The following is a 24,974-nucleotide window of genomic DNA, read 5'->3' as shown; positions in this document are numbered from 1 at the left end:
TTCATCAGATGAAAGTCCATTAGGATTAAAGTATTCTGGGACATTTCTTAAAGAATAGCTTTGGTAACCTAATTCTGGACCTTCAAAACATCAGCCGTGTTTATGACTGTGTTAAAACCAGGGGGTTGGAAAAGAGATACCTCTGACACTCATTTCATAGTCATCCTCAATGCCACGCCTATTGATTGCAGGAGAGTCTTTTATCAAAGTTTAGATATGGTCAGGAACAGAGTCTATAACTTGGAATTATCAAGTTTGGTAAGTCTCAGTCTTCCTTTCTGCTAAGATGTTCAAAATCCAGAGAGGAAAGAAGATAGAATGAAGGAATAAAAGGCGGATACTTGCAATTCCACAGCTAAGCCCACTGTGATGTTGAGGTCCCAGTGCTATATGTTGTTCCACTAAGGCTTGTGGTAATTCCTAATAACTCTCTAGAATTGCGGACTCGCGCCTGTGAGCTACTCCCAAGGCTCTGACTTTCTGCTGCTCTTCAAGAGGCACCTATCTGATGCCTCGCAGCTTTCGTACAAAGGTGATCTCTTCCTCGGTGTCCTGTTCCTCTGCAAATGAACTTTATTCCTAAAGGAAAAAGATGTCTTTAGGAGAAAGCAAGGGAAACTATGTGGTTTATGAATATCGTGTAAATGAGGCCTTTCCTTTAACTTGGACAGTTTGTAGCAGGAATACACAGGTACTTAGAAACTGCTAAAACAGCACTTCTAATGCGCTGGTGTTGGAGATAATGTTTCACAGGCCAGCAGCAACATTATGTCCTTTGTAAGCAATGCTCTTTTCTCTGTAGCCATAGTCAGCCTCTACTTGAGCCAGGCCTAAGCACGATGACTGTGTTATTGAAGACTGATTCTAAAATGTATACCAGAATCAAATTACAGTTATACAGCGATAGAACTATTACCTACGGTTGATGAGCTATAAAGAATGCAAATCTTCCTGCTCTAAGAGTAGAAAAATTCAGTGGGTGAGCAGTCACTCCTGTCTCCATGTGGCTATTTAGCTGTCCCCTCTACCTCACCACTGGATTCATCAACCTATGCTCTATCAAATTATGCCACTTAAGTGATTATATCCTCTCTGATCTCTGCAGGTCATCAGTCACTGATTAGCTTAAAAATTTCACTTGAGGTGGACTGCGTGACCGTGTGTTTCCTACCCTTCTGTAATAGACACAAAAAAAAAATGCTAACAAAAGCTGAGCAACTAACTATCTTAGAACATGACTTCTCTTCCTAAAAATGGTCTAAATACCAGTGCTACTCAAAACTTTATATGCTTTTAAGATTAAAGTGAAAGTAAAACCATTCAAGTAAATTTTTGCATCACAGCACATGTTTTTAACCACTAAAACCAAAATGTTTTATCTTTGGCTCTCTCTTCTTCAAATGAGAAGCTTATACATTTATGTAAGATAAAATCATCAGCTCTCAGAGAGGCACAGTGTGATATCTAAATACAGCATATGAAGGATAAGGTGAATGTGTAGAGATATTTATGCAGTGGAAGATATAGTATAAATAATCCACACATCAAAACAGCAATGGCCAAGAAAGGACAATTAGTGTTTTCATACTTCCAACAGCATGAAAAATACACAGGAATATTTTAGATCTTTTATCATAATAGTAAATCAATGTCATTTATATAACCTCAAGGAAATTCACAGTGCTGTCGTTTACTTAAAAGACCAGTAAGTTTCCAAATAGAAAGAATGTTCTTAGAAAACCCATTACAGCAGTACTGCTATGTTTGTTAAAGTTGCATAATGTCAGAGGTGCACAAATACTCTAGCAAGAGACAGATGGTCAAGCAGACAAAGAGATGCTTATTTGGGGACAAACACTCATGAGATTAATGGAGGTACTTGATAATATTTGAGGAATAATTACTGAAAGAATCATGAACGACTGATATACAATTCATCTCCACTCTAAACTTTAAAAAATTAGACAAGTACTTGGGAAACTGAAGCTTTGTAAGGGTGACTCTTAACCCACAAGGCTCTTACTTAATGCTAAAAGGAGAGAGGCACATCTTGAAAATTTGATGCATACAAGGGCAGAAATAAATATTAAGGATGGCGTTTTTATTAAGTCCAGCAGAGTGAGCTAAATTAAACCTGCATGCAAATGCATAAATTACAACAGGGGGATGCTGAAGAATCTACCTCGTAATTTCTTTAAATAACGAATAGTTGAATAAATACAAGTTTCTTCATCAATTTCTCCTCCCTGCTCCATTATATTTTGCTCTATCAAATTATGCCACTTAAGTGATTATATCCTCTCTGATCTCTGCAGGTCATCAGTCACTGATTAGCTTAAAAATTTCACTTGAGGTGGACTGCGTGACCATGTGTTTCCTACCCTTCTGTAATAGACACAAAAAAAAATGCTAACAAAAGCTGAGCACCACAGACATTCCTTAAGCATGGAAGTTTGGAGATGGGAGTAAGTCCCATAATGGGAGAATCGCTGCTGCTCAAACACAGAGAAGAGGGAACAGGAACTGAGCCTAAAGGAGAGATGTCTTCACTTGTGATCTGATTAACATGAAGGAAAATAAAATCTTAGCAGCTCTTATCCATTGTCACACTCTGCAGCATAAACCTGAAAGTTTTTTAAATTGACTGCAGAACAAGGACTCCCGGTGCTATACCCTGACTTCTGGCTGTGCATAGTCTATTGAAATTCTTGACAATAGCTGCAGCCAGCTCTGACATGAGTCATGTATTTATTTTTTTTTACCTTTGAATTGTCTGAATTACCACAGAGAATTAGAAGGTGATAGCAGTTAATGCAGAATTTCCATCTGCTCAGAGACAGTGACCAGTCTGCAGGAGATAACCCCTTGGTGCTCCATCTGGGCACAAGGCATGCTTCACCTTGTATTGTCAGGTATTGGAAGGGGAGGAGAATTGTCTTTCAAAGGCAGCAAGAACAGAAAGTTCTTTGATGGCAGAGCTTTTCACACAAGCACCTTTGAAAAGTGTCTCCAGTCAGTACCGGTAATGTTATATCGTTAGTGAAGAAGGAGAAGTTTTAATACATGTCCAGCTTTAGGTGTCAAGCTCACAGTGGCAGCATGTCCTCTCTCCTGTTTCCTCTTATCCATGGGGCTGTTTGTCCTGGTTTATGTTAGGGATGCAGGTGTTGGGGGACAGGAAACCAGCGTGCTCCCCCAACTCAACTCTGCATTGCATCTCATCGTCCTGCACACAGGACAGATGTGTCACAGCATAGCCTCAGAGGGCTGCCACTGCTCAGCCACAGCATACTGGATACAGCCTCAGCTTTGCTGATGAGGAATCACAGTCCCATATACCTCTCAGGAAAGGGTCCCAAGCCTGAGTAGATGATGGTTTTATTAGCATCTTGATCTCATTTTGGTGGCTAGTTTTTTCATCGAATTCCAGTGCAGAGAAGGAATATGTACACCTGTGGACTTCTTCATTTCTTGAGGGAACATAAGCTTGGGAATGCCTCTTTATCTTCTTTGATTTTGTCACGTAGACAGAAATCTATTTCCAATGGGGTTCCATGAGAGGGAGACTGAACCTGCTGCATACAGCATATTTGCACTAGATGATGTTTACAAGACAAAGAAGTCATATAGTTGTGATACCAGAACTCCTAGCACCACACAGAAAAAGCATGTACTGAAGACAAGGTGACAAGACTGGCGATTGACAAAACACAGTCTTGCTGGAAATTATCGTGTCTTTCATTGTCAGTGTTCGTTTCAAGCACACATTTCTCCTTTCCTGCCCCCTCCTTGAGCCTGACTGAGATTTACTGAATGAGAGACTGCACATTACAATTCTGCAGCCTTTGTGGAATCCACTATTTAATGATTAATTTTATTAATGATAAGATTAACGATAAGAGTTCTATCTCCTATAGCATTAAAAATGCAATAGTTGCTGTTGTTGTTACAAATCTAATCTAGTAGTTTACGGTTTGATGTGCCATTCAACAGTTATTTATGATGCACAGTGCATTTTTAATTATCCTGCAAGAACTCTGCTTTTACAGACCCAGAGGGGGCTAACATAAAAGCTGCCTTAAGATTGGCTGTTCAGTGATGTACAGCAATTAAAAGTACCTGAATGTACCAATTCGAGTTAATGGATAGGAGAACATATACAAGAGGCACGGTCTGTTTTGCCAAGATCCCTGTTAAAGAGCTTATAAGGGGACCTTTCACTTATTTTAAGTAATTAACTGAATTAGTGGATATCCTTCAAAGGCCTGGAGCAAGGTGGCTGAGACCTATCATCTATGAACACCTTTTGTTGGTCTGTCAGACTCAGGTACACTAACTTTATCTTTTGCTTATCAATATCACATGGATGTTCTTAGACTTGTCCTTTTTTTTTTTTTTTTTTCCAAAGGAAATAAAGCTAAGTACTGATGTACCAAGGCAAATGATAGTTTCTCAGATATGTTTTCAGCAGTTTCCTGCCAGCCATTTTCAGCTGTCTCAAATACTTCTTCAGTCTGTTAGCAGTTTGTCCTTGTGTCTTGAGTATATTTAGTACATTTGGTTAAAAACCTCAGATGTTAAATCATTGCATCTCCTTTTTGGTCCTTCTAGGCCGATGTACTTATTCCAGTGCCTCTGATCAAAGTTTTTCATTGAGGCTTGTAGACCCTGTTATGTTTTAGGTATCAGATTATGGTCCTAGTTCTGGCTAGAAGAGCTCAGAAAGCTCTCCTCCTTAGGATAACGTGCTTTCAGACACAGTGGACTGCATACAGTAAAATAAGTCCTTGAAGTTCCATCTTCTGGTCCTTAAATAGATAAGGAATATAAGAGCTAGAACTGAGCATCTCAGAATCTATCCTTTGAACATTCTGCCTTTGTATTTTCAGGCTTAAAAAAATCCAGACAATGGCAGTCACATAAAAACTCATCACAGTGAGCACACTCGGGGAAAAGAGCCACAGTAAGAGTGACATATAGTGAGACAATAGAAATGAAAATGTGTATTTTAATGTGCTGGACAATCAGTTTATCTTTTCATTTGATTGTAGTTCTAAGAAAAAAATACTGCTTAAGTATCCTGTAGTTTCCAACATTTTTGCTGATTGTTTAATTTGCAAAGTTAACAACAAAAAAAAAAAGCCTCAGCCAAGCAAAATTACAGCCAGCTCTCATTTTAATCTGGGAACTGAAACTGATGTCTTAGGAGACAGAGTAGAACCACTGAGAACTTTCATTCATTCCTGCATATTAGTAGTTAAACTGTTTCTCTCCTGGAAATATTCTCTGCTCATGACTGGGTTTATCTCTGAAACATAAGAAAATTTAGTTCATTCGATGTTTGTCCCAAATCTCAGGAAATAAATGCCAGATATAAGATCTTGATTAGTTTAGAATTCCATGGGCTCTGTTTGTTTTCCTATTAAGACCACAGAGAAGCTTGAGTCTTGAGTTGAATATGTGCTTTCAAGTCCAAAGGGAATCCCTTCTGGAAGGACAAGCATGAAGATAAGAGTTTTCTTAGTAGTGTTAGTTCCTTCCATGTGTTCTCCAGTCTCTCTGAAGACTGACAGGAAAAGCCACCAAACATTCCTGCCCTTCTGATAGGGAGATATTATGGACCTAGTTTGCAGGAGCTTGGAACATTAAAAGCTGAGAGACTGGGCATTAAGGAGCATTCCACACCCACTCTCCCTCACACTGCTTGTGGTCACTGATGCTTGCAGCACCAGCACTAAGAAGCCCCATCGTGATGATGTAGGAAAGATGATTGATCTGTTCAGTGTTTTCCCATCCCGTAACCAAATAACAGGACAGGAATATGCTAGTCTGAGAGCAACAAGCAGCTCAGTTTTCAGCTCAAGATTTGAGAGATCTGGTGTTAAAAACTCCCCAGCTTTAAAACATAAAGACTCTGGTTCCAACTTTTAGTGACTAAGTTACACTGCCTAAAATAAACAAAGACAGAATAATCAGGAACATACCGCTAGTCTCCAATCTATGATATATGTATTGTCACCAGACAGTTTCTTTTCATGAAATATGGCATCTTATGCTAACTGGATCCAGAAGTCAGAAGATCATTGGTAAATGTGTTGTAGTCAGAAAAGTGACTACATAAATGGAATCTAGATAAGAAAACGAAACTGCCAGATGTTCATTTCAGGTACATTGTTATGTTCCATTGGCTTCTACCTCTGAGTATCTGAACAGCTATTTCACATCTGACGGCTCTGACAATTCAGACTAGCACTTGAAGACATAGCAAACTGGCATGTATTCCACAAGGGGACAGTTCACAAAACCATTTTATGTGAACAACTTCTCTGCTCTGACGGAAGTTTAAGGAAGACTCCCATATACGGTAGCCTAAGATTTAGAAAATCCAGTCCATACTTTGCCTAGGTCTGGTTTTCATCCCAGATTACCTTGAATAAGTAATCACTGGAAGTTAGGACTGAGTTTCTCACAACCCACAGGTTTTGGTAACAAAAAATGTGTCATTTCTTAAACATCTGGAATACTGTATCTTCTGTTTTCCAAGGCTCAAAGATAAATTTCTATGTTCTAGAAGTTCGAGAACATCCTCCACAAACTCAACTAACATTTCAGATTCTGGAATAATCACAGTTTACCATTCTACACATAACAGATAAAATACCTTTTTCACCACTGCTTTAAGCTGTAAAGCAGTTCAGAGTGTTTGACTTTCAGAGTTTGTGTAAAATGAAGTGTCTCAGATGAAAAGCTAGGTGAATGGGATGACAAGTCACACCAAAAAGCATCAACACATAAAGAAAAACAACACCACAGCATAGTGCTATTTAACAAGGTATCAAATGAACTTTTTGTGTGGATAAACATGGCATCACTTGAACCATGAAATCTGGGGGGTGGGCCAGGGACTTCAGAGTGTGGAACCATGATGAAAAGTTGGGAAATTCTCAGAGCATATTTCTTATGCTCTGAGAGCACAAAATGGTTGCAGAATACACCACAGAGACAAGCCAGATAATGCATGTGTACAGCCTATCACCCCATGGCCTTGTGCAGTCCACATTAAAATGCAAAATGGGTGCTAACACATTTTAAGCTGATTTTAATACTACCTAGTCCCGTGCTCCTCCCTGACCTTTTCCATGTCCTTCTCCTCCACGCTGGTCCAGGGACTTGTTTGACATGATTCAGATAGCTAAACTAGCAAAACTTATTTGCTTTCCTAGTGCTAGGCTAGGCTTAGGTTCAGGATGTAGGCCATACACACTAGCTTTACTGGAAGAATGGTAATGGAGGCACAACCCTACTCTCCATATTAAACATATACTGTCAGATACCTGCAATAGTCACATAAAAAGAGAAAGAGCTTTTCCCCTGGAAACTGAAAACAATAAATATGGAGCAAATCCTAAATTCTTTAACAGAACACTTTATTACTGAGATACAATCAAGGTTAAGCCGCAGAAAATCCCTTGATGAGTGCCAGCTTTTGTCTGTTATATTCCTGCTTCAAGTTGTCATAGCTGGGCCGTGGCTTCTGGCCACATTATTCCAGAAGTTTCCTGAGCTGACAGTTCTGATGCTGTATTTATTGCTGGCTGTTTCTTCTTGCTCCCCAAGAGCAGAAGGCTGTGCTTCATAGAATCGTAGAGTCATAGAATCAGCAAGATTGGAAAAGACCTACAAGATCATCCAGTCCAACCATCCACCCACCAACAATATAACCCCACTAAACCATGTCTCTCAACACAATGTCTGGACGTTTCTTGAACACCTCCAGGGACGGCGACTCCACCACCTCCCCAGGCAACCCATTCCAGCACCTGACCACTCTTTCAGAAAAGTAGTATTTCCTAATGTCCAGCCTGAATCTCCCCTGGCACAACTTGAGGCCATTCCCCCTCGTCCTGTCACTAGTTACAAGAGAGAAGAGGCCGACCCCCAGCTCACCACAACCTCCCTTCAGGTAGTTATAGAGAGTGATGAGGTCTCCCCTGAGCCTCCTCTTCTCCAGACTGAACAATCCCAGCTCCCTCAGCCGCTCCTCATAAGCCCTGTGCTCCAGACCCCTCACAGCTTCGTCGCCCTCCTCTGAACATGCTCCAGGGTCTCAATGCCTTTCTTGCAGTGAGGGGCCCAAAACTGGACACAGTACTTGAGGTGGGGCCTCACCAGTGCTGAGTACAGAAGGACAATGACTTCCCTACTCCTAGTGGCAATACTATTTCCAATACAAGCCAGGATGCCACTGGCCTTCTTGGCCACCTGGGCACACTGCTGGCTGATGCTCAGCCAAGCATCAACCAATACCCCAGGTCCATTTCCTCCACACAATCTTCCAGCCACTCTGCCCCAAGCCTGTAGCGCTGCCTGGGGTTGTTGTGGCCAAAGTGGAGGACCCGGCACTTGGTCTTGTTGAACCTCATCCCATTGGCCTCAGCCCAGTGATCCAGCCTGGGATATTCCACACTGGTCTGTTTGCTGAGCTCTCTTTCATGACAGGGCAGAAATATTAAAACACTGAAAGCCGCTTGCCAGCAGCCACTAAGGCACTCACACTGCGCACCTAGGCACTCTTATATCTGAAAAAGTGATGTTGTTACTGCTTTGGAAGGAATACCTTGAAACTGCACATTACAAATGTCAGCTCTGCTTTGGAAATGGCAATTACAAATCACAGGTTTCCTACTGTTTCCTATACCACTTTTGAAATTCTAGTTTCCCCTATGCATAACCAACTTCTACTTCATGTATGAATGAAATTGAAATCAGTAATGCTAGAATAGTGCTTAGAGATAATTCTGTTACTTGCCCTCATTGTCATATGAGGTGCTTGTAGTTTCATGTCTAAGCAAGGCAGAACTTTCAAGAAATTTGTATATTTTGTAACTCTGATATCAGATTCAGACATAAGGAAGGATTAGTGGTGTGTCACAGCTACTTTTGTTCATTTAGGAATAAAATCTGTTCTTTTGAAAGAAAAGGAAAACTGAAAACTGTCACTACCTTCCCTGGAGGTATTGTTTTCTCTGTTATTTAAATGGTTTTAGGAATACTAATTTTAAGTTTTTTTCCTGACATAACTACAGTTTAAAAAATCCAAGAATATTTCCCACCACAAAACCAAGCCCTCTGTCTTCTGCCAGTTCTGCTGTCTCTTGGAATTGGGTGCCAAGAATTCAGATTTCTATTAATAAGAAGATCATTAAAAATTCTGGCTGCAGCAAATTATGTTTGATTCAGTTTCAATTCTGTGTTTGCATTCCACCAACGCTGTTTCCAAACTGGTATCTGCCTTTGAATTTTCAATTCTATTATCACTTAAGAATTATGCCAGCCTGGATTTTCTGGAAGGATTATGATGAGTTGGATCCATTCCCTGCTGTAATTATCACATGTGCATAATTGACTTCCACTCACATCTCCATCCAGACTAGATTCCAGGATCAATAGTATAGTCCAAGCAGTATTCTGAGTTTCAGGACGGCTTGTGTAAAATTACAGAGCAGCTGCTGTGTTGTACAGACGTAAAGACACCAAGGAACAAAATGGACTTGTAGAGATACTCTTAGTGTAGTCAATAGCCACACTGTGCAGCCACCAAACAGATCTGGACTCAGATAAATAGATAAAGATAAATAGATAAATAGACTCTGTCTATTTAAAACATTAAAGCTCTATATTGTTCTTTTAAGACAGCGGAACTTTATGTCAAACCTGACAGTCCGCGAACACTGAGCATCTCCAGGAAAGCCCACTGAGTGCTACAGACGTGTCTTTGTTCTGCTCAGCACTGTTTGAAAAAGTCCCACAGAACTTTCTGAAGTGCTTATCTGCACTTCTTTTTTTTTTTTTTTTTTTTTTTTTTTTTGTAAATTGCAGTTCTTTGGGCAAGTAGCACTGCCTAAATTGTTGCTGTTCTTCTCCAGCATGTGTCTGTGTACAGAAATCAAGCCAGCTGCCTGCCGAACAGCTATTGAGGGTCTAGAGTTCAAGAAGCCTCCCTCACTCCCAAAAACAGCAACACTAGCAAACATGACTGTTAAATAATTCCACATAGGTAACTGTATCTCTCCTTGACTGCAGGAAAGTAATCATTGCCCTCTGCTGAAAAAGCGTGATCCTGGATGTACTTGGCCCTCTCTGACACAGGGACAGGACTACAGTAGCGTAATCCCTTTTGGTTTGCAGTCAACATTAGGAACCACTTTGTACAAATGACAACTAAAACACTGAGAATATAAGAAGCATTTCATAACGTGCTAATGACATAGAAGATAAATTTGTAGTACAGCAGGGGTTTCAGCCTCACTTCCCGGCTATTGGTCTCTCCTGAGAGGTGTACTTCTCATACTCTAAGGTGACCGCCTAGCAGAAGGTCACTTTCTACAGAATATATTTTCCTTATCAATGCAATTCTGCATGGTTGGCCTACTGTGCCAATGGCTTGTGAGAGGAATGAGTCTTACAAAGGGATCCAAGTGAAATCAGAGGGTGTCATTCTTCTCAAAGATCACAAATATAAAGTGATTCCACTAAATTCTCCCAATTTTACGCTAGTAAATCCAAGGTCAAACTGTCACAAAGGTAACACAGGAGAACAGAGCCAAAGCACTAAGCAGTTTCATTGTCTGAGGCCACCTTTGCTGTGACTAGAGGGTGCTCATATTCAAGATGCCTTGAAACCTGTCTTGATAATTAGTGGACATTTTCCTTGTTTTCTTCTGTCCCTAGATAGATGTGCAAAGGGGAATGTTTCAACATCATGCAGATGTATGGCCTGCACTGTCTGGGAAGGAAGAAGAACTTCACAGCAAAAAAAGAGACCACTGTCACTGCCAAGCACTCAGGGCTTCACTCCACCTCTCTCAGTTCAGGTTTCCAAGCATTGCAAGGATTCAGCCTAGCAAAAGGTGACCAGAGATGGTGAACAACAAGGGTGCTGGGGAACAACAAAGCAAGGGAAACTGGAAAAAGGAAAGCATACCAAGAGCTGCACTGATACCTTAAGGAAAACCTCTGCTGGTGCAGTAGTACAGAAAAGTTCTGTGCCTATGAAATGAATTATTTAAGTAGGAACTCTGTGATGGCTGACATGCAATGTAGATAATGTGTTCAGAGAAGTCTATAAAGGGCAGAGCTGCTTTTAATAACCTATTATGTATTATCAGCCACCCCATTGTATCTTTTGGCATGGTGGGGAGTTGGGCGCGGTGCAGCTGAGCGTCAGCCATCACTAGTTCATTGCCAGGTCATCTCTGGGGAGGAAGTGTTCTCTGTTTACAGGAAATGCAGGACAAGGGCCAGAGGGCCAGGCTGAGCTCAAGCTAAGGCCACCGCAGCTTACAGCCTCTCTGGTATGGCAGAGAGAGCATGGAGGGGGTGTGCTACTCATCTGAGGCCCAAGGACACTCTATTTTGTTTTCAGGCTGTCCAGCTTTTACTGTTTGTTTTGTTTTTCTTAGCAGTTTAAAGCCCCCAGGATCAGGGAGGTGAACAGTGCTGGCAGACAGCTGTGCACTCTGGCGTACCTGTGGCTCAGCCAGAAACATGAGACTTGCCACGCAGTTTTGTGTGTGTCACTCCCGGTAGGAGCGGCCTGATGAGCCCATCCATCCCAGCACTGTGCTATGGCTAGTGAAATGTCACTGTCAGGGTTTCTCTTACCCCTCCTCTACTTGTACTGCCCAAGACTGGGCCAGAGGGCATTTCCTGAGATGGAGCCTAAACGTGTGCTCCTCTATTGCCTGCCCTCTCTTCCAGGACTACACCTGTACCACCTCCACTATCCCATGAGTGCCTACAGAAGGATTTGTAGAAGGTGGGAGAGTTTTGTCCCTGAGGTTGTTCAGAGGAAAGCAAAGGCCTTATGCACCTAACCGAAAATCCACTTCTCCTCTTCCACATTGATGCAAGAAAGAGCAAATTTCAAAGGGGAAAAATAATGGCAGGAGGAGCAACTCCTTTCTGACCTTGGCCACCAAACAGCTTATGCCTTAGAGTATGAAACGTGATTATCCTTATGTTACCTTGTCTTGTCAGGCTACACATGGTATTAGCAAACATTATTTTTTTCCTGCTCTTCTTAGACTTCAGCTGCAATATTTGTCTTGATGGTCTGACATAACAGGAACTGACTGGCTAAACACATGCTGCAGTAATAGGCATTTCCTTTTATTCTCTTTAAATACATTTGAACTTTGATTTTCTTCAGTAATGAGCCACCTTTTTGCAGAAGGTACTCCAAAAATTACTTATAAATGGGGCAAAACCAAGAGAATAAATCACCATTTTTAATAAAACAGAGCCATTCAGCACCCCACTGCCTCTCCCAATTACCATCAGTGCATCGCGTTTATATCATTTAATTTTTTTGCAACGAGGATATCACTGCTGGAGAAAGACAGTTTGAACTAATAACTGCCGGACGTGTGACTTGAAATAAAGCCAGAGATACTGTATGTAGAAAGGAGTTTAATTCAGTCAATTTGGTCCAATTATAAAGAGCCTGTTGTTTATTTTTTACCACTGGATGTAGGGGGTTTTATGTGTGTGGGCTTTGCATAGCCCACCTGTGTCCAGGTGAGATTCTGGTCTCTTTCTTGAATCCAGAGCATTATATTCAGTTGTGAGCTATAATGTCTGTGACAGAAAAGTCAGAAAGTGCACAGACTGTGGATGTGAAGGTTATAGCAGCAATTTACTAGTCATTTTTAAACTGAGTATATCTGAATCTGAGTTGATATGTCAAGCTTGTCGCCACTCAGCTAGCTTCAGTGAGATCTTACTTGTAGGGGATTTACCCCAGGGACAGAGGATGACTTGTGTTACATACATGAACAGACTAGTGATTTAGAGTGCAAGAAGACAGGGAGAGGGCAGGGAGGTTACCTGATGAAAGTTTTAATTAACTGAATGCTGCCGCAATGGTTAAAATCTGAGCATACCCTCGACTCTATTTCTGGAAGTCATTAGGCAGGATACCCTTTGGCTGACCTCTGAGTTAGTTACTAGGATCATCCTTCTTACTGTGTATACCTTATGGAGCAAGTAAGGGGTTTAATTCAAATATGAAAAAAACAGGTTTGTTAAGTGCTGCATTTGTTCTTACCATGCTTTGGTGTCTGAAAGTTTTGAAACTTACTTTGAAAAGGAGCTGATTTACTCTGAGGAGTCTAACTCAGGTTGGCAGGTGACGGTGTTACACTCTTGTGATTAATGAAAAGACATCCAGTCTCCAGTTTCTCTAGAAACTGCATTTTGTATTGCTGAAATGGAATTTTAGAAGAAGTCTCTCTGTCTTTTAAGGGAGACAAGAGAATGAAGGAAGTGGGATGGAAGAATCTGGATTTACTCAGTGGCCACATCACACTATGATGCTATGTCCTTCGTCCAGTCACAGGAGTCTTCCGCTGTCCTGCCCCTTCTCATATGTCTCACATTGGAGGGATCACTGTGGGGCTAAAACTGCAAAACCTGAACCCTACACCCAAGTTTTCACTGTTTCAGGGAGATGCTGAATTGCTGTAGCCTGGCCAACAAATATATAGCACACCTATGCTGTTGGAGCTAATTCAGTTACAAGGCAGAAATATTTTATAAATATTTCCCAACAGAAATGATCACACTACACTGGAATTTGAAGGGACATTGCCAGTGCGTCCTAGGAGTCTAACTAGATGCCTTGCAGATGGCTAAAGAGACAGTTGTTGGAAGGGAAGCATATTCAAAAAGTATCATAAAGAATAACAGAGAGGCCCAGGAATACATTCATAAACATACCTTACAGCTGAGAGCACACCGATTCTCCACTCATGATTACTACTGAGGCAGAGCAAAAGGCAAGTGGTACTTAGGAACCTTTCTTTAGGATGCATCTCTTTACGTACAGATTCATTGAAAGAAACTGCAAGCAACTTGCGAGCAGCCTGACCAAAGGAGCTTGTGCTGTGATAGCGATCAGTTCGGCTTCCCCTTCCCTGATGGCTTAATCCTGCTAAGCCTGCTCAGCCCACAAATCCTTTTCCTTTGATGTCAGATGTCAACATGACATTTGGAGCAGGATAGCCAAACTCTGTAGACTCCAGAAAACCATTTTCCAGATGGACCAATACCTGTTCGCAGGTGAAGGTGCACAGGTAGCTAGAGTGCATCTATACAGCTTCTCCCTACTCTGTATCAGTGCCTCTGCTAGTGATAGTGCAACTGGGGCTAAATAAAATGATTTTTGTTGCACTGCCATCTCATGCACTGATTCAGCCAATTTAAAGAACTTATGGCCTCAAGTTGCGCCAGGGGAGATTTAGGCTGGACATTAGGAAATACTACTTTTCTGAAAGAGTGGTCAGGTGCTGGAATGGGCTGCCCAGGGAGGTGGTTGAGTCACTGTCCCTGGAGGTGTTCAAGAAACATTTAGATATAGCGTTGAGAGACATGGTTTAGTGGGGTTATTGGTGGTAGGTGGATGGTTGGACTGGATGATCTTGCAGGTCTTTTCCAACCTAGCTGATTCTGTGATTCTATGATTCTAAAGTTGACTGTCCCACAAAGCTCCAGCCTGGCTGTTAAGAAATGTGTAATCCCCAGGAGCTGTATGACAGTACAGAACAGTCTCACAAGTGAAGACCTGAGTGCTGCTGGACTGGCTGAAGAAAGGCAAAATGAGGAGAGTGGCACAAACACACTGTTGCACATCCCAAGGGCAGAGGCGACCCATAGTATTTAGGGATGTGTTTTTAAACAAAAGCCAGTGTCACTGGATTGCAAGCATCCTATAAACAAAGCCCATTCAACAGTTGGGCAATATTGCAAGTTTTGCTACTGTATGAGCTTTTAATAATGCCATTCATAATGATTTCCAGACCAATATAATGATTACCAGACCAATATACTGAGGCATTCTTCCCAAATTATAATGTGTTCTTACACTAACATAATGCAGTCATTTATCTTCTGAGAGAGAAAGAAACTTAATTCCATGTCTGCTGAGACAAACAATTACAAATTGCAGAAAGGCTGAGCAAGTAAGGATAGAGACTGGCTAAACTGTTAATAAGCCTACTGAGCTTTTCCTGTGTCTGCCTTGCTCTTGCTTTCATTTGTGCTGAGTTAGCTTCAGAGCTCAGAGCCATACTGCACCATAGTCTCTTGCTGCTGCTAGCTCATTCTCTGAAGAATTTTTAATGAGGAAAATGTTGAGTAATTAAAATCCCATCTGCAAATTAAGGAGAACAAGTGTTGTGCTATTTTGTACTTACCTTCCTCTGTACTTGGGGAAGTACAATTTTAGAAACAGGAATAGTGTAAAAAAATTAAATAAAAATTTGGCAGCTTATCAGATATTTTCCATTAATAAGCAGAAGCTGTTTTGCATTAGGGTGCTACAAAATTGCGGCCACAAACAGTTGCATCCCAAAATCTGGCTTTTGGTTCAAAAGCATTAAAAAAAGTTTTTCCCAGTTTGATTTTTTCAGCTAGCATGAATGGTTTTTCATCGGCAGACATTTCAACTTAAAAAAAGCTGTCAATGGCATAGAAGTAAGAGGACAGTGCAGTGTGTCCATCATTTACAGGTGGGATGAAATGAACAGCAGGATCCAAAGAGACAGCTCTGACCAGCAGGTCTTAGCAATTTGTCATTGCAGTACCTGTGGGCTCAGAGAAATTGGACCTATTGTCCTTAAAAAATAACCAGCATTAAATATGAATGGTTGCAGAAGGGATGCATTTGTAACTGTACAGTTTATGTGGCCAGAATATCTACAAAACCCCAAAATCATAGCTCATTCACACCTCTCCATCTGTCCCCCTTCAGGAGGAAAGTATAAATCACTTGTCATTTCAAAAATACATCAGGGACATTCATTACTACTTTAATGATTAGTAGTTATTATCATTATCCATCCCTGTTAGGAAGCATCACATTTTCAGATTTCTTGTCACAGAGGTTCTGAAATAAAATAATCGTGAATACATTAAGTGGGCAAATTTGAAACTGATTCTAGCATAACAAGTTGGAATTTGAGAGTCTTCTGCAAAGTTCATTTTTTAAATTGCAGACACTGATAAGCAGAAACGGCCAAATCAGTCCAGATAAAACATGTATGCTCAGTCACGGTTAGATTGCTTTTTTTATTTTTTCATTTTTTTGGAGGGTTGTGGGAAGGAAGAGAGAATTGAAAAAGAGATTATCTTTTCAGCTTTGCCAGGTAGCAGAGATCAGCAGCCAAAGTGTGCAAATGGTATCACCAGGATATCATCACTGTAAGCATATGATGCACTTTGGATAGCTAAGTTTGTCATCAGAGTCTTCCCAGTCTACAGAACAATTACTTGATGATGCTCAGGCCATTGCTTGGAGAGGACAAAGAAGAGCCTCTCTGTGGCATGAGCCTTGTAGTAGACAAACTTTTGCAAAAAAAAAAAGAAATCATAGGTGTAGCACGAGCAACAAGTAATTGAAATAGTTGTGTGTTTTTGCTTAGTAGTGCAGACAGTTCACAGGTATTGGTGAATTAAATAGGAAAGTGCATCTCAGCAGCCATAATGTGAAAGACGTGGGATCTGCAAAAGTCCTGAAGAATACTTTGCCTTAGAGTACACTGCATTCTAACATACAGTATTTTCTTTGATTCATGGTGTCATGCACTAAGGAGGCCCACCAAGGCTGTTGGAAACGCCCAGAAAAATATAGCACTTTATAGGCATCTTTATTTACTTTATCCTTATATAAGATGAAGTAATTTTGTCAACTGTTGCTATAACTAATGGGACAAAGTAACATTCAAGAGGCCCTTGGGGCAGGTCAGGACTTGACTCTTCTGTCATGTATGTTTTTTTTTTCATGGGTCAGGTTCCTGCATTTAGTGGAATAAGACCTGGCAGATGCACACACGAGTATGGAGAAACTCAGCATCCACTGTGCCCAGAATGGTTTCTGTAGGAGATAAAGTACAGATTAGTTCTTTAGTTACTTAATGACTGCCCCTATGGGCTCTGGGGCCCCTATGCAGAATGCGCCTGAGGATGACAGAATACACTGATCAGCGTGCTTTTTGCAACAGCAGTAGAAGCTGCGTGCTCATCTGGAGTGGGAGGAGAAACTGCAAAACAGGAGTAGCATGCTGTTTGCTGATGAGTCATGTTAGGGAATAAACTACCTGTGCACTGATATTAAACAAAACACCCAGGCAGCAATTAGATCTGTCATCACTTAGCACAGCTGGCACTCTGTACCATAATTCTGTGTGTGAAAATGTGTCCTGAGAAGCAGGTGTTCTCACCTCTATGCAAAGGCAGACCATGCATTCACTAAGTCATACATTCGATTTCAAACTACCAGGTGCCAGCATTGCTCACTTTTATTTGCTTTACTGACATTTTGTATTCTTCAGCTCTTGGAGGGAGCAGTATGAGAGACTGCAAGCTGCAAAGGGATTTCCTTTGGCAGACAGCTACAATAACTTCTTCTAAGTAGAAAAATTTCCACTAGCACTGAGGCATGGAGAATGGACTAGGGCTAGATAAAGAACAAGGATGAAGCAAAGAGGTCAAAAGAACAGTTGAGAAGTTTACATGAATTACAAGATAAAAGCAGAAGTGAAGAAAGAGTTTGAGATGGCTTGAAGCAAAGCCCAGTGAATCAGTGGTAATGCCTTTTTCTGTCTTGCCCCCTGCCTGACCCCTTTCAGGTTAATAATATCCATTTATTAGTGAGGGAAAAGGTTATAGGATGATAATGAGAATATTCCAAATGCTCTACTGAGCCTGAGGATAGACCTGAATACGGGTATCAGCTGGGAGTAGGAGTTCCAGCTAAGAACTGCCCCTTGAAGCAAAACAGTTTTATCTAAATACACCTTCTGTAACAACTCACGTGTCTTCAGTTTCAGCCAAACATATTGCTATTGAAATGAGCAATCTGTGACTCTGCATTGTGAGGCTCTAATTTATCACTGCTGGTCAGTGGGACAGGTTGGCTTTAGAGTCACATGTTTGCCAGGGTCTGGGAGCATGCAGGTCTCCTCTTTGGGTTCAATAATAAAGCACTTAGCATCAATAAAAGTGGAGAAATGAGGGGTGGAGCTGATCCACAGCGGCCCCTTTGTTGCTGTAGCTAGGCAGTGTTTCGGAAGTACTATGTTGCCACCCACACTGAAAAACTGCAGACACCAATAATAAACAAAAGAAGACAATGGTGAGGAACAGTGCAGCTGCTGGCAAATGCACTGGGCAGCTTGCTTAAGCTGCTTGCCTCTGCACACAAAGGAAAGGTAGACAGCCAAACCTGCATGGGAGACACAGACCACTCTTTGCAGTTTGAAAGTGAAGGCAGAAATGTAGGGAGTTTCTGAAAGGAAATCTAAGTCTTGTCAGTGGCCCTGGGAGTCTCTTACTGCCCTCCCACTTGCATTAACTCATTTTTGCCCAGCTGCTTGTCACTCTAGCATTCACTTTGAGGCATTAGATTTCCTCACAGCTAGGACCAAAGAAAATTAAAGAAATAAAGCAGAGCTGCCAATGCAAATTAATAACATTTCAGAGGAAATGAGGACTAAAGAAATCATATACATTAAATAAGTTGTGCTTGTGTTCCAGACCAATCTGGTTGGCCAGGCATTTATAGAATCACAGAATCAGAATATCTGAAATTGGAAGAGACTCTCAAGGATTATCAAGTCCAGCTCCTGGCTCCACACAGGACCACCTAAAAATTAAACCATGGGTCTGAGGGCATTTTCCAACCTGAAATCTGTCAGGCTTGGTGTCCTGACCACTTCCCGAGGGAGCCCATTCCAGTGCTCAACCACCAGTACCCAGTGAAGAACCTTTTCCTTATATCCAACCTGAGCCTCCCCAGCAGCCTACTGTAATACCCACAAATGTCAGGTTTTATCTCTCAAGATAATGACTTGTCTTGTTGGCTGAATGCTGGAACCTACTCCTGGAACTCTGTAAAAGACTTAGGGCCTCTGTGGTGTTTACCTGCATGCTCCCACAATGATAACAGGGCCAAAATCGCTAATCTGATGCTTGAGTATCAAAACAGAATAAAGTCAGGTGGTAGTACATGGGTGTTGTTACTGTTATGCATGTCACTCCTTTTACCAATAATGCAAAATCAAGTCTTGTGTTGCAGTACCAAGAACAGTACTAACACTGGTTAGTAGTAAAAGCTGGTACTAAAATGGTTAGTAAATTGGATGATGCTAATAGATAACTGGATGAAGTTCAGGGATTTTAGCATGATTAAGTGATAGGAGACGTGGCATAGTAAGATACCAAGACATTCACCTATCTCATGTAAAAGACAAGGAATATGGATAACTTCAATAAAATCTGTAAGTACCTGCACAGTAACCAAATTTAGAAGGCTGCCTCCAATCCAGGAGACAAAGGTTTAATCAGATCATGTGTCTGGAATTTGGAGCTGGGCACCTTTTGAACACAAAAGGCAGTGACTATCTGGAGAACATAGCTTTAGTCATGCTTTGTGGAGAATTTGAAATCACTAGCAATTTTAATTTTAAAAATCTTTTTTTTTTCCTGAAAGAAAAGTTATACTGGGAAGTCCCTGGCCTGTATGATGCACCAGATTCTACACTTTTATCACATTACTTTCTCTGCATTTCTGGAGCTGAATTCAGATTCCCTTGAAACAACTCAAGGATTATGAGATTTGAGTATCTCATGCTGTAATGCCTTTATAATTACACTTTTCTTATTCTTTTGATACTTTTTCTCAGAAAACCAATTGTTACATTGTGACAATATTTAAATTCCATTTCTAACAAGCACTGAAATGTTAGTACGGTTTTATTACATCAATTTTGAGGAGTCGTCTAGGGAAGAACAAAGCAGTTATTGTTGCAATCAAGTATGAACCCAGTCAAATTTTTGTTCCAAACTAAGCTGAGGCAGTGATCCTCTAGGGAAGCTTGTACAAATTCAGCTACCTTCCCACTGCTATGTTTACATCTGTCTACTTGCCTAAATGGTTGTTGATCCAGGTCGCAAAAAGCAAAGCTTAAGAAAACTTGCTTTCCAAGCTTAGAAGGTCTGCAGGGATATCCTGCCCTCTGACTGGTTAGTTCTGGACAATGTGTGGATTTGTTATGTCTGAGCAATAGCAGGTAACAGAATGCTGTTGGTGAGCTGATCTGTTCTTTCTCTTTACAGTGCCTACACTGAGCCTTATAAGGTATGCCCGGTCTCTGTGATACCTGTGGAGGTTATCACATCAGATGAGGAACAGAAGAGTTCAGAAGATGAGAAGAGCAGCCAAAGTGATCCCAGCCTCATCAACAAGGTAAAAGAGCTGCACTAGCAACAATTTACCCCTGTAACATGTAGCTGAAACAAGGAACTGCAGTACTAAGATAGACAGTGGAGGCAACACAGACAGTAAGAAGGGCCAGACGTAAATGTCGGGACAAACTTCTCACTCAGCAGAAGGATCTGACTGCAGTTCTGAGAATTTAAAAGCTACACTGAATAAAACAATGACAAATACATTGTTCAGACAGGTTATACATTGGCTGGGAGATGGAGCAAATGATTTAATAGGTCTCTGCCATCTCAAAATTCACTCATCATTGAAAAATATGCTCATGATTGGGTTTATTTTACAGATTTCTGATGAATAAAACAGCTCTTGAACAAATTATGAAGGAGATTGAGGAAACGTGACCACAGTTTAAGGCCATACAAAGATGTTTTAATCTCCAGTGAGCTGACTAACAGTTCAGTTATTAAAGAAATAGCATCAGGTAGTTTTAGGCATAAATTTATCTTTGGTTTTCACAGATATTTTCTTCAGTTCTTAAAACCTAATATAAGACTATCAACAACCTAATGTCTCTCTTGAGTACAAACACCTGCTGTACAGTCCATTTGGTACTTATGTAATAAATTGGTATGTTTTTCTAAAGCCTGACGATTTAAGTCCCAGGAACTGAGGTTGCATAGGAATATGGTAAACCTTTATTTCCTACACCTCTCTCAGCCACTCATTTTGGCCTGGTCTGTGAGTGTCAGCATAGCTACAGGGCTTCCAGATTATAGACGGTTTGTGACTGATCATGGGCATGTGTAAGAGCCTGCACAGATGGCTCCTCCAAAACCAAGTCAATGGCAGAGTAAGGGTCAATTCTGTTAAGGACACTTGAAGCATTATGTATACTGATTCTAGGGAGACTTAATCTCTTCTGCCATTCCCAGAAGCTTTGTCTGAGGGCAGGTGTAAAGAGAGGGGAGCAGAATTTTGCCCTCACCAGGGCACCAGCTCTTGAGACTAAAAAAGAAACTGCAGACAGAACGGCAGTGAAGTGCAAATGAGATTGTTGTTGCTTTAATCTCTGAAATAGTTTCCTTTGTTTTCCCTGCATGCTGTATCACTTTTAGGTGTATCATGCAGAGTGCTGAGCTGCCACTAGTACCAGTGGAATTAACTATGGTTTGAGCAATTTGCTAACTTGAAACAAATAAAATGGTCATAAGCAACCTAATCTTTGAGAATGTATGGGAGCTTCAACGTGTATCTCTCTGAGATGCATGAAATTTTTTGGCTGTTTTCACATTGTTTTGGAAAGGGAAAAGCCTTTAAAGCTGTTAAATGAAAAATATTTTCCTTTCTAGTTCTATTAGCTGGCAAGCCATTAGCATTTATAGAGCATACACTAGTGTGTTACCAAAGCTGGTGAGGTTTCTCAGCATCCCTTAGTTGTGATGTCAGTTTAGAATGGAAAGAAAATAGCGGCTTGTGTCCATATGAGAAGTGCATACAGTCACCAAGCACTTGGAAGGAAATTCAAAGCTGCTTCTTCATCATTTTTGTATTTTTTTACCGAAGACACTAGGAAATGATGTTTTTCTAATTCTTTCCCTTACTGCATCTCACACCTTTTTATTGTTCTCTTGTGATGTGGTAGCCACACAATTTAGCTGTCACAGCAGAAGGCTGCACTTATAGAACAAGTGTATGCTTCGGAGTCTATCTGAAAGTATCCCTCCTGCTCTTAAGGTAAATACAAACCAGATCTCTTCACATGGCTGGTAGAGAACATCAGCACACGTCTAGTTGTTTAATCAGCCTTGTTTACCAAGCTAATTGTGAGCAAGGATCACAGCACGCAGAAGATCTCACTTCCACAAGCTTCTAAGGAACTGTCTTAAAACAGATGTATTTCCAAGCTGGCTAATGAATTATATTACACATATATTTAGCCTGCCAAAGCAGGCCAGAAAAGTAGACATAACATGAGCTTCCTAGTATAATTCTGGCCATAGGAGGATTAGTCATCCTGCAGTCTATTGGGCTGTAGTTACAGAGTCTTAAAAGAGGTTGGAGCAGCAGCAGTTTCATCCTTGGCTAAGCCTTTTGCTTAGTATTCCAATTCAGGAGCCTGTGCTTGTATGCTGGACCAGGAAAAGTGAAGTGGCATGGAGGGAACTCTGAGTTTCTTTGTTCTTGTAGTCTCAAATGGGCCAAACATACTGCAGGCATCACTTTGGACAGACTAAAGGAGTCTTGGGAACCATGCTGTCAAACCCTGTGTGTCGCATCTGTCCCCAAGACCCAGACTCCTAAAAAGAGACAACTGATCTGGGGGGTCAGTGGGAACCTAAAATCAGAACTCTTTCCACCATCTAACAGCCTTGGAACTGCAAACTGTGTGAAGCCATAAACATGGGCCAGGTAAGAGTAATTATATAGGGAAAACGGTCAGTGCAGAGTCCTGAAAAAAAGGTTACAAATATCTTTAACTGTTCTCTTTCTCCTGTATAGTCACAGAATAATAGTGATACAGGAATCTTTCAAGGTCCCAGATAGCTCTTGTTTCAGATTGTGTCAGAAAAAACAAACAAACAAAAAAAAAAACAAAAAAAAAAAAACAAGGGCTTCCAGCTCACTGTAACTGAGGATAGGAGGGTGGGATAAATTCCATCTATCCACCGTTCTTGTCTCTGAAAGTGCTGGTATCTCTACAGAGGACAGAGGATGGTGTTTCCCACTCTGCTGCTCCTGCCTCATTTTGTTGTATTTTCATGCAAATCTTCTGGGTGCCAAGGGAACACTAGCTGCCCTGTCAAAGCCTGTCTCTCTAGTGACAAAGTGCAAAGAAGTTGTCCAGCTCCCCAGTGAAGTGATATATCTTTTGGAGCAAAATCCTCAGGACAACACAGAGAGGCTATACAACACGAGAGAGTTCAGAAGCACAGTTACTCAGGAGAATTGGCAAAGACGTGTTGGTCTGGATGCCAAAAACAGTACCATGGATTTGGAAATTAGCTAATCTTGTTAAAACAACTGTTTTGGGCTGGCCTACCAGGAGCTGAATTTGAATTCATAAAAAACATATTTGCAGACATTAAAAATAACCCTCTGGGGTTTGTTGGCTTGATTTCTTGTTTAGCCCTCCTCAGGGAAACTTAGTTCAAATGCAGACATGAAATAACCTAGATGGTAAAATGTCCTCTCTGTGTCCAGATGAGCATAATTTTATTTTGTATCAAGCTGTATTCTACTTTCTGCCTTTCCTTGTCAAAAGTAGTGAATTCCTGTATGAAAATGCAAGCAGGATGTTTCATTTTTTTCTCACTTTCTTTCTCCTAACCTCCTTGCTGGAGAATCGAAAGATTTCCAGTTTGCAGCCGATTTTTTTTCCTAAGGTTCATTTTTATAAGTAAAAGTATTTTTAAAAAAACAGCTTTATACACACTTTTCCAGGAATTGTGTCAACAGATGTGTCGCCTGGGGACTAGATTCACATGAATGTGGAGAAATTTTGGGGACCTACTGGAATCCCTGTTCTGTAAACAATTTTAATTGTAGCCAATCGCATATGCTGAGGTATTTTTGACATCATCAACTTCATTTTAAAATGCAAACAAATAACAAAGAGAGTACCTTAAACCTTGAGAAGCTGAGCATTTGTCATCAGAAATCATCTGCTGGATTTGATTCTTCTGTGAAAGACTAACTGTGAAAATCCACTCTTTCTGGTCAAGTGAGCACTTAATTTCATTCTTTTCAGTCCACTGGCATGAAATAACAACCCAGAGAACTCCCAGGCAGGGAATGCTCTAAGTTTTCTTAATTATTTTCTTTATGATTCCACATAGTTAAATTATAAAAAGTGATGCCATTAAATTATAAAAATGATGGAGATTCACACCTTTTAATCCTCCCGCTATGCTATTTTAAAAGAGGTTCCAGGCCATCCTTCATTCATTTGACTTTTATATATGTTCATTTAATTAAATCCCTTCCAATTTATCAGAAAGTGACACATAGCTGTTCTTTACTAGGCTCTCAATGTTCTATCATGGTATCTAAGCTTGCCCACAAAGAGAAAAAATAAGAATTCTTGTTAGGAGCAAACCCTTTGAATCAAATGAAATACGGGCTTTCTCAGTATCTCTCACCTCTGAACCCTCACTCACTGGAGAAATGCTCAGAAACCAGGTTGTAGAACCCCAGATTTTTCCTGTTACCACTGAGCTGGATTCAAGCCTGAACTCCATGACTGTTTTTTACCGTTAAAGCCTGAGCTTAATAGATTTGACTAGACAGTAAATTCAAACTGAGCTCCCTTTGGTGGAACTATTTTTTGTTGTTGGTGGTTTTTTTTTGTTTTTTTGTTTTTTTTTTTTAGCAGCCTCAGAATTTCCACTTTTAAAAAGAGGGTCAAAAATACAGACAATATTATCTTGATTTTAAGAAACTCAGCTTCGTAACTTGAAATGGACTACAATCAACATTTGCTGGTAGGTTTCACCTACTTCTAGTTGTGGCCTGAGTTTCTGAATTGCCTTACTAGTTTGAGGAAGATGCCTGGATATGTTGGAATATTAGCTAGCCTTCCATTGTTTTCTGTCACCGGACACTACATAGGACAAGCAGATTCTTAACAGAGCATTGGCAGAATGAGGGCCTCCCACAGGGTTGTGGTTATAGTAATTATTACATGCCAAAA

At 40.8% G+C, this 24,974-nt stretch overlaps 1 protein-coding gene and 1 long non-coding RNA gene across 10 annotated transcripts in view; one reads left to right on the top strand and one right to left on the bottom strand.

The window, feature by feature from the left end:
- The window catches only part of LOC110405032, a 111,368-nt gene that overhangs the window by 23,379 nt on the left and 63,015 nt on the right, over window positions 1-24,974 (bottom strand). The window lies entirely within an intron of this gene.
- The window catches only part of FGD5 (FYVE, RhoGEF and PH domain containing 5), a 113,684-nt gene that overhangs the window by 31,508 nt on the left and 57,202 nt on the right, over window positions 1-24,974 (top strand). For all 9 annotated transcript variants that reach the window (XM_021409897.1, XM_021409894.1, XM_021409902.1 and 6 more), the window contains one exon: window positions 20,176-20,305. In XM_021409897.1, the coding sequence (XP_021265572.1) occupies window positions 20,176-20,305 (130 nt within the window). The remainder of the gene's footprint in view (window positions 1-20,175; window positions 20,306-24,974) is intronic.

Source organism: Numida meleagris, chromosome 11, assembly GCF_002078875.1.
Source record: "Numida meleagris isolate 19003 breed g44 Domestic line chromosome 11, NumMel1.0, whole genome shotgun sequence".
Lineage (NCBI taxonomy): Eukaryota > Metazoa > Chordata > Aves > Galliformes > Numididae > Numida > Numida meleagris.
The sequence above is the reverse complement of the archived record's forward strand: the minus strand, read 5'-3'. Positions and strand labels throughout refer to the sequence as shown.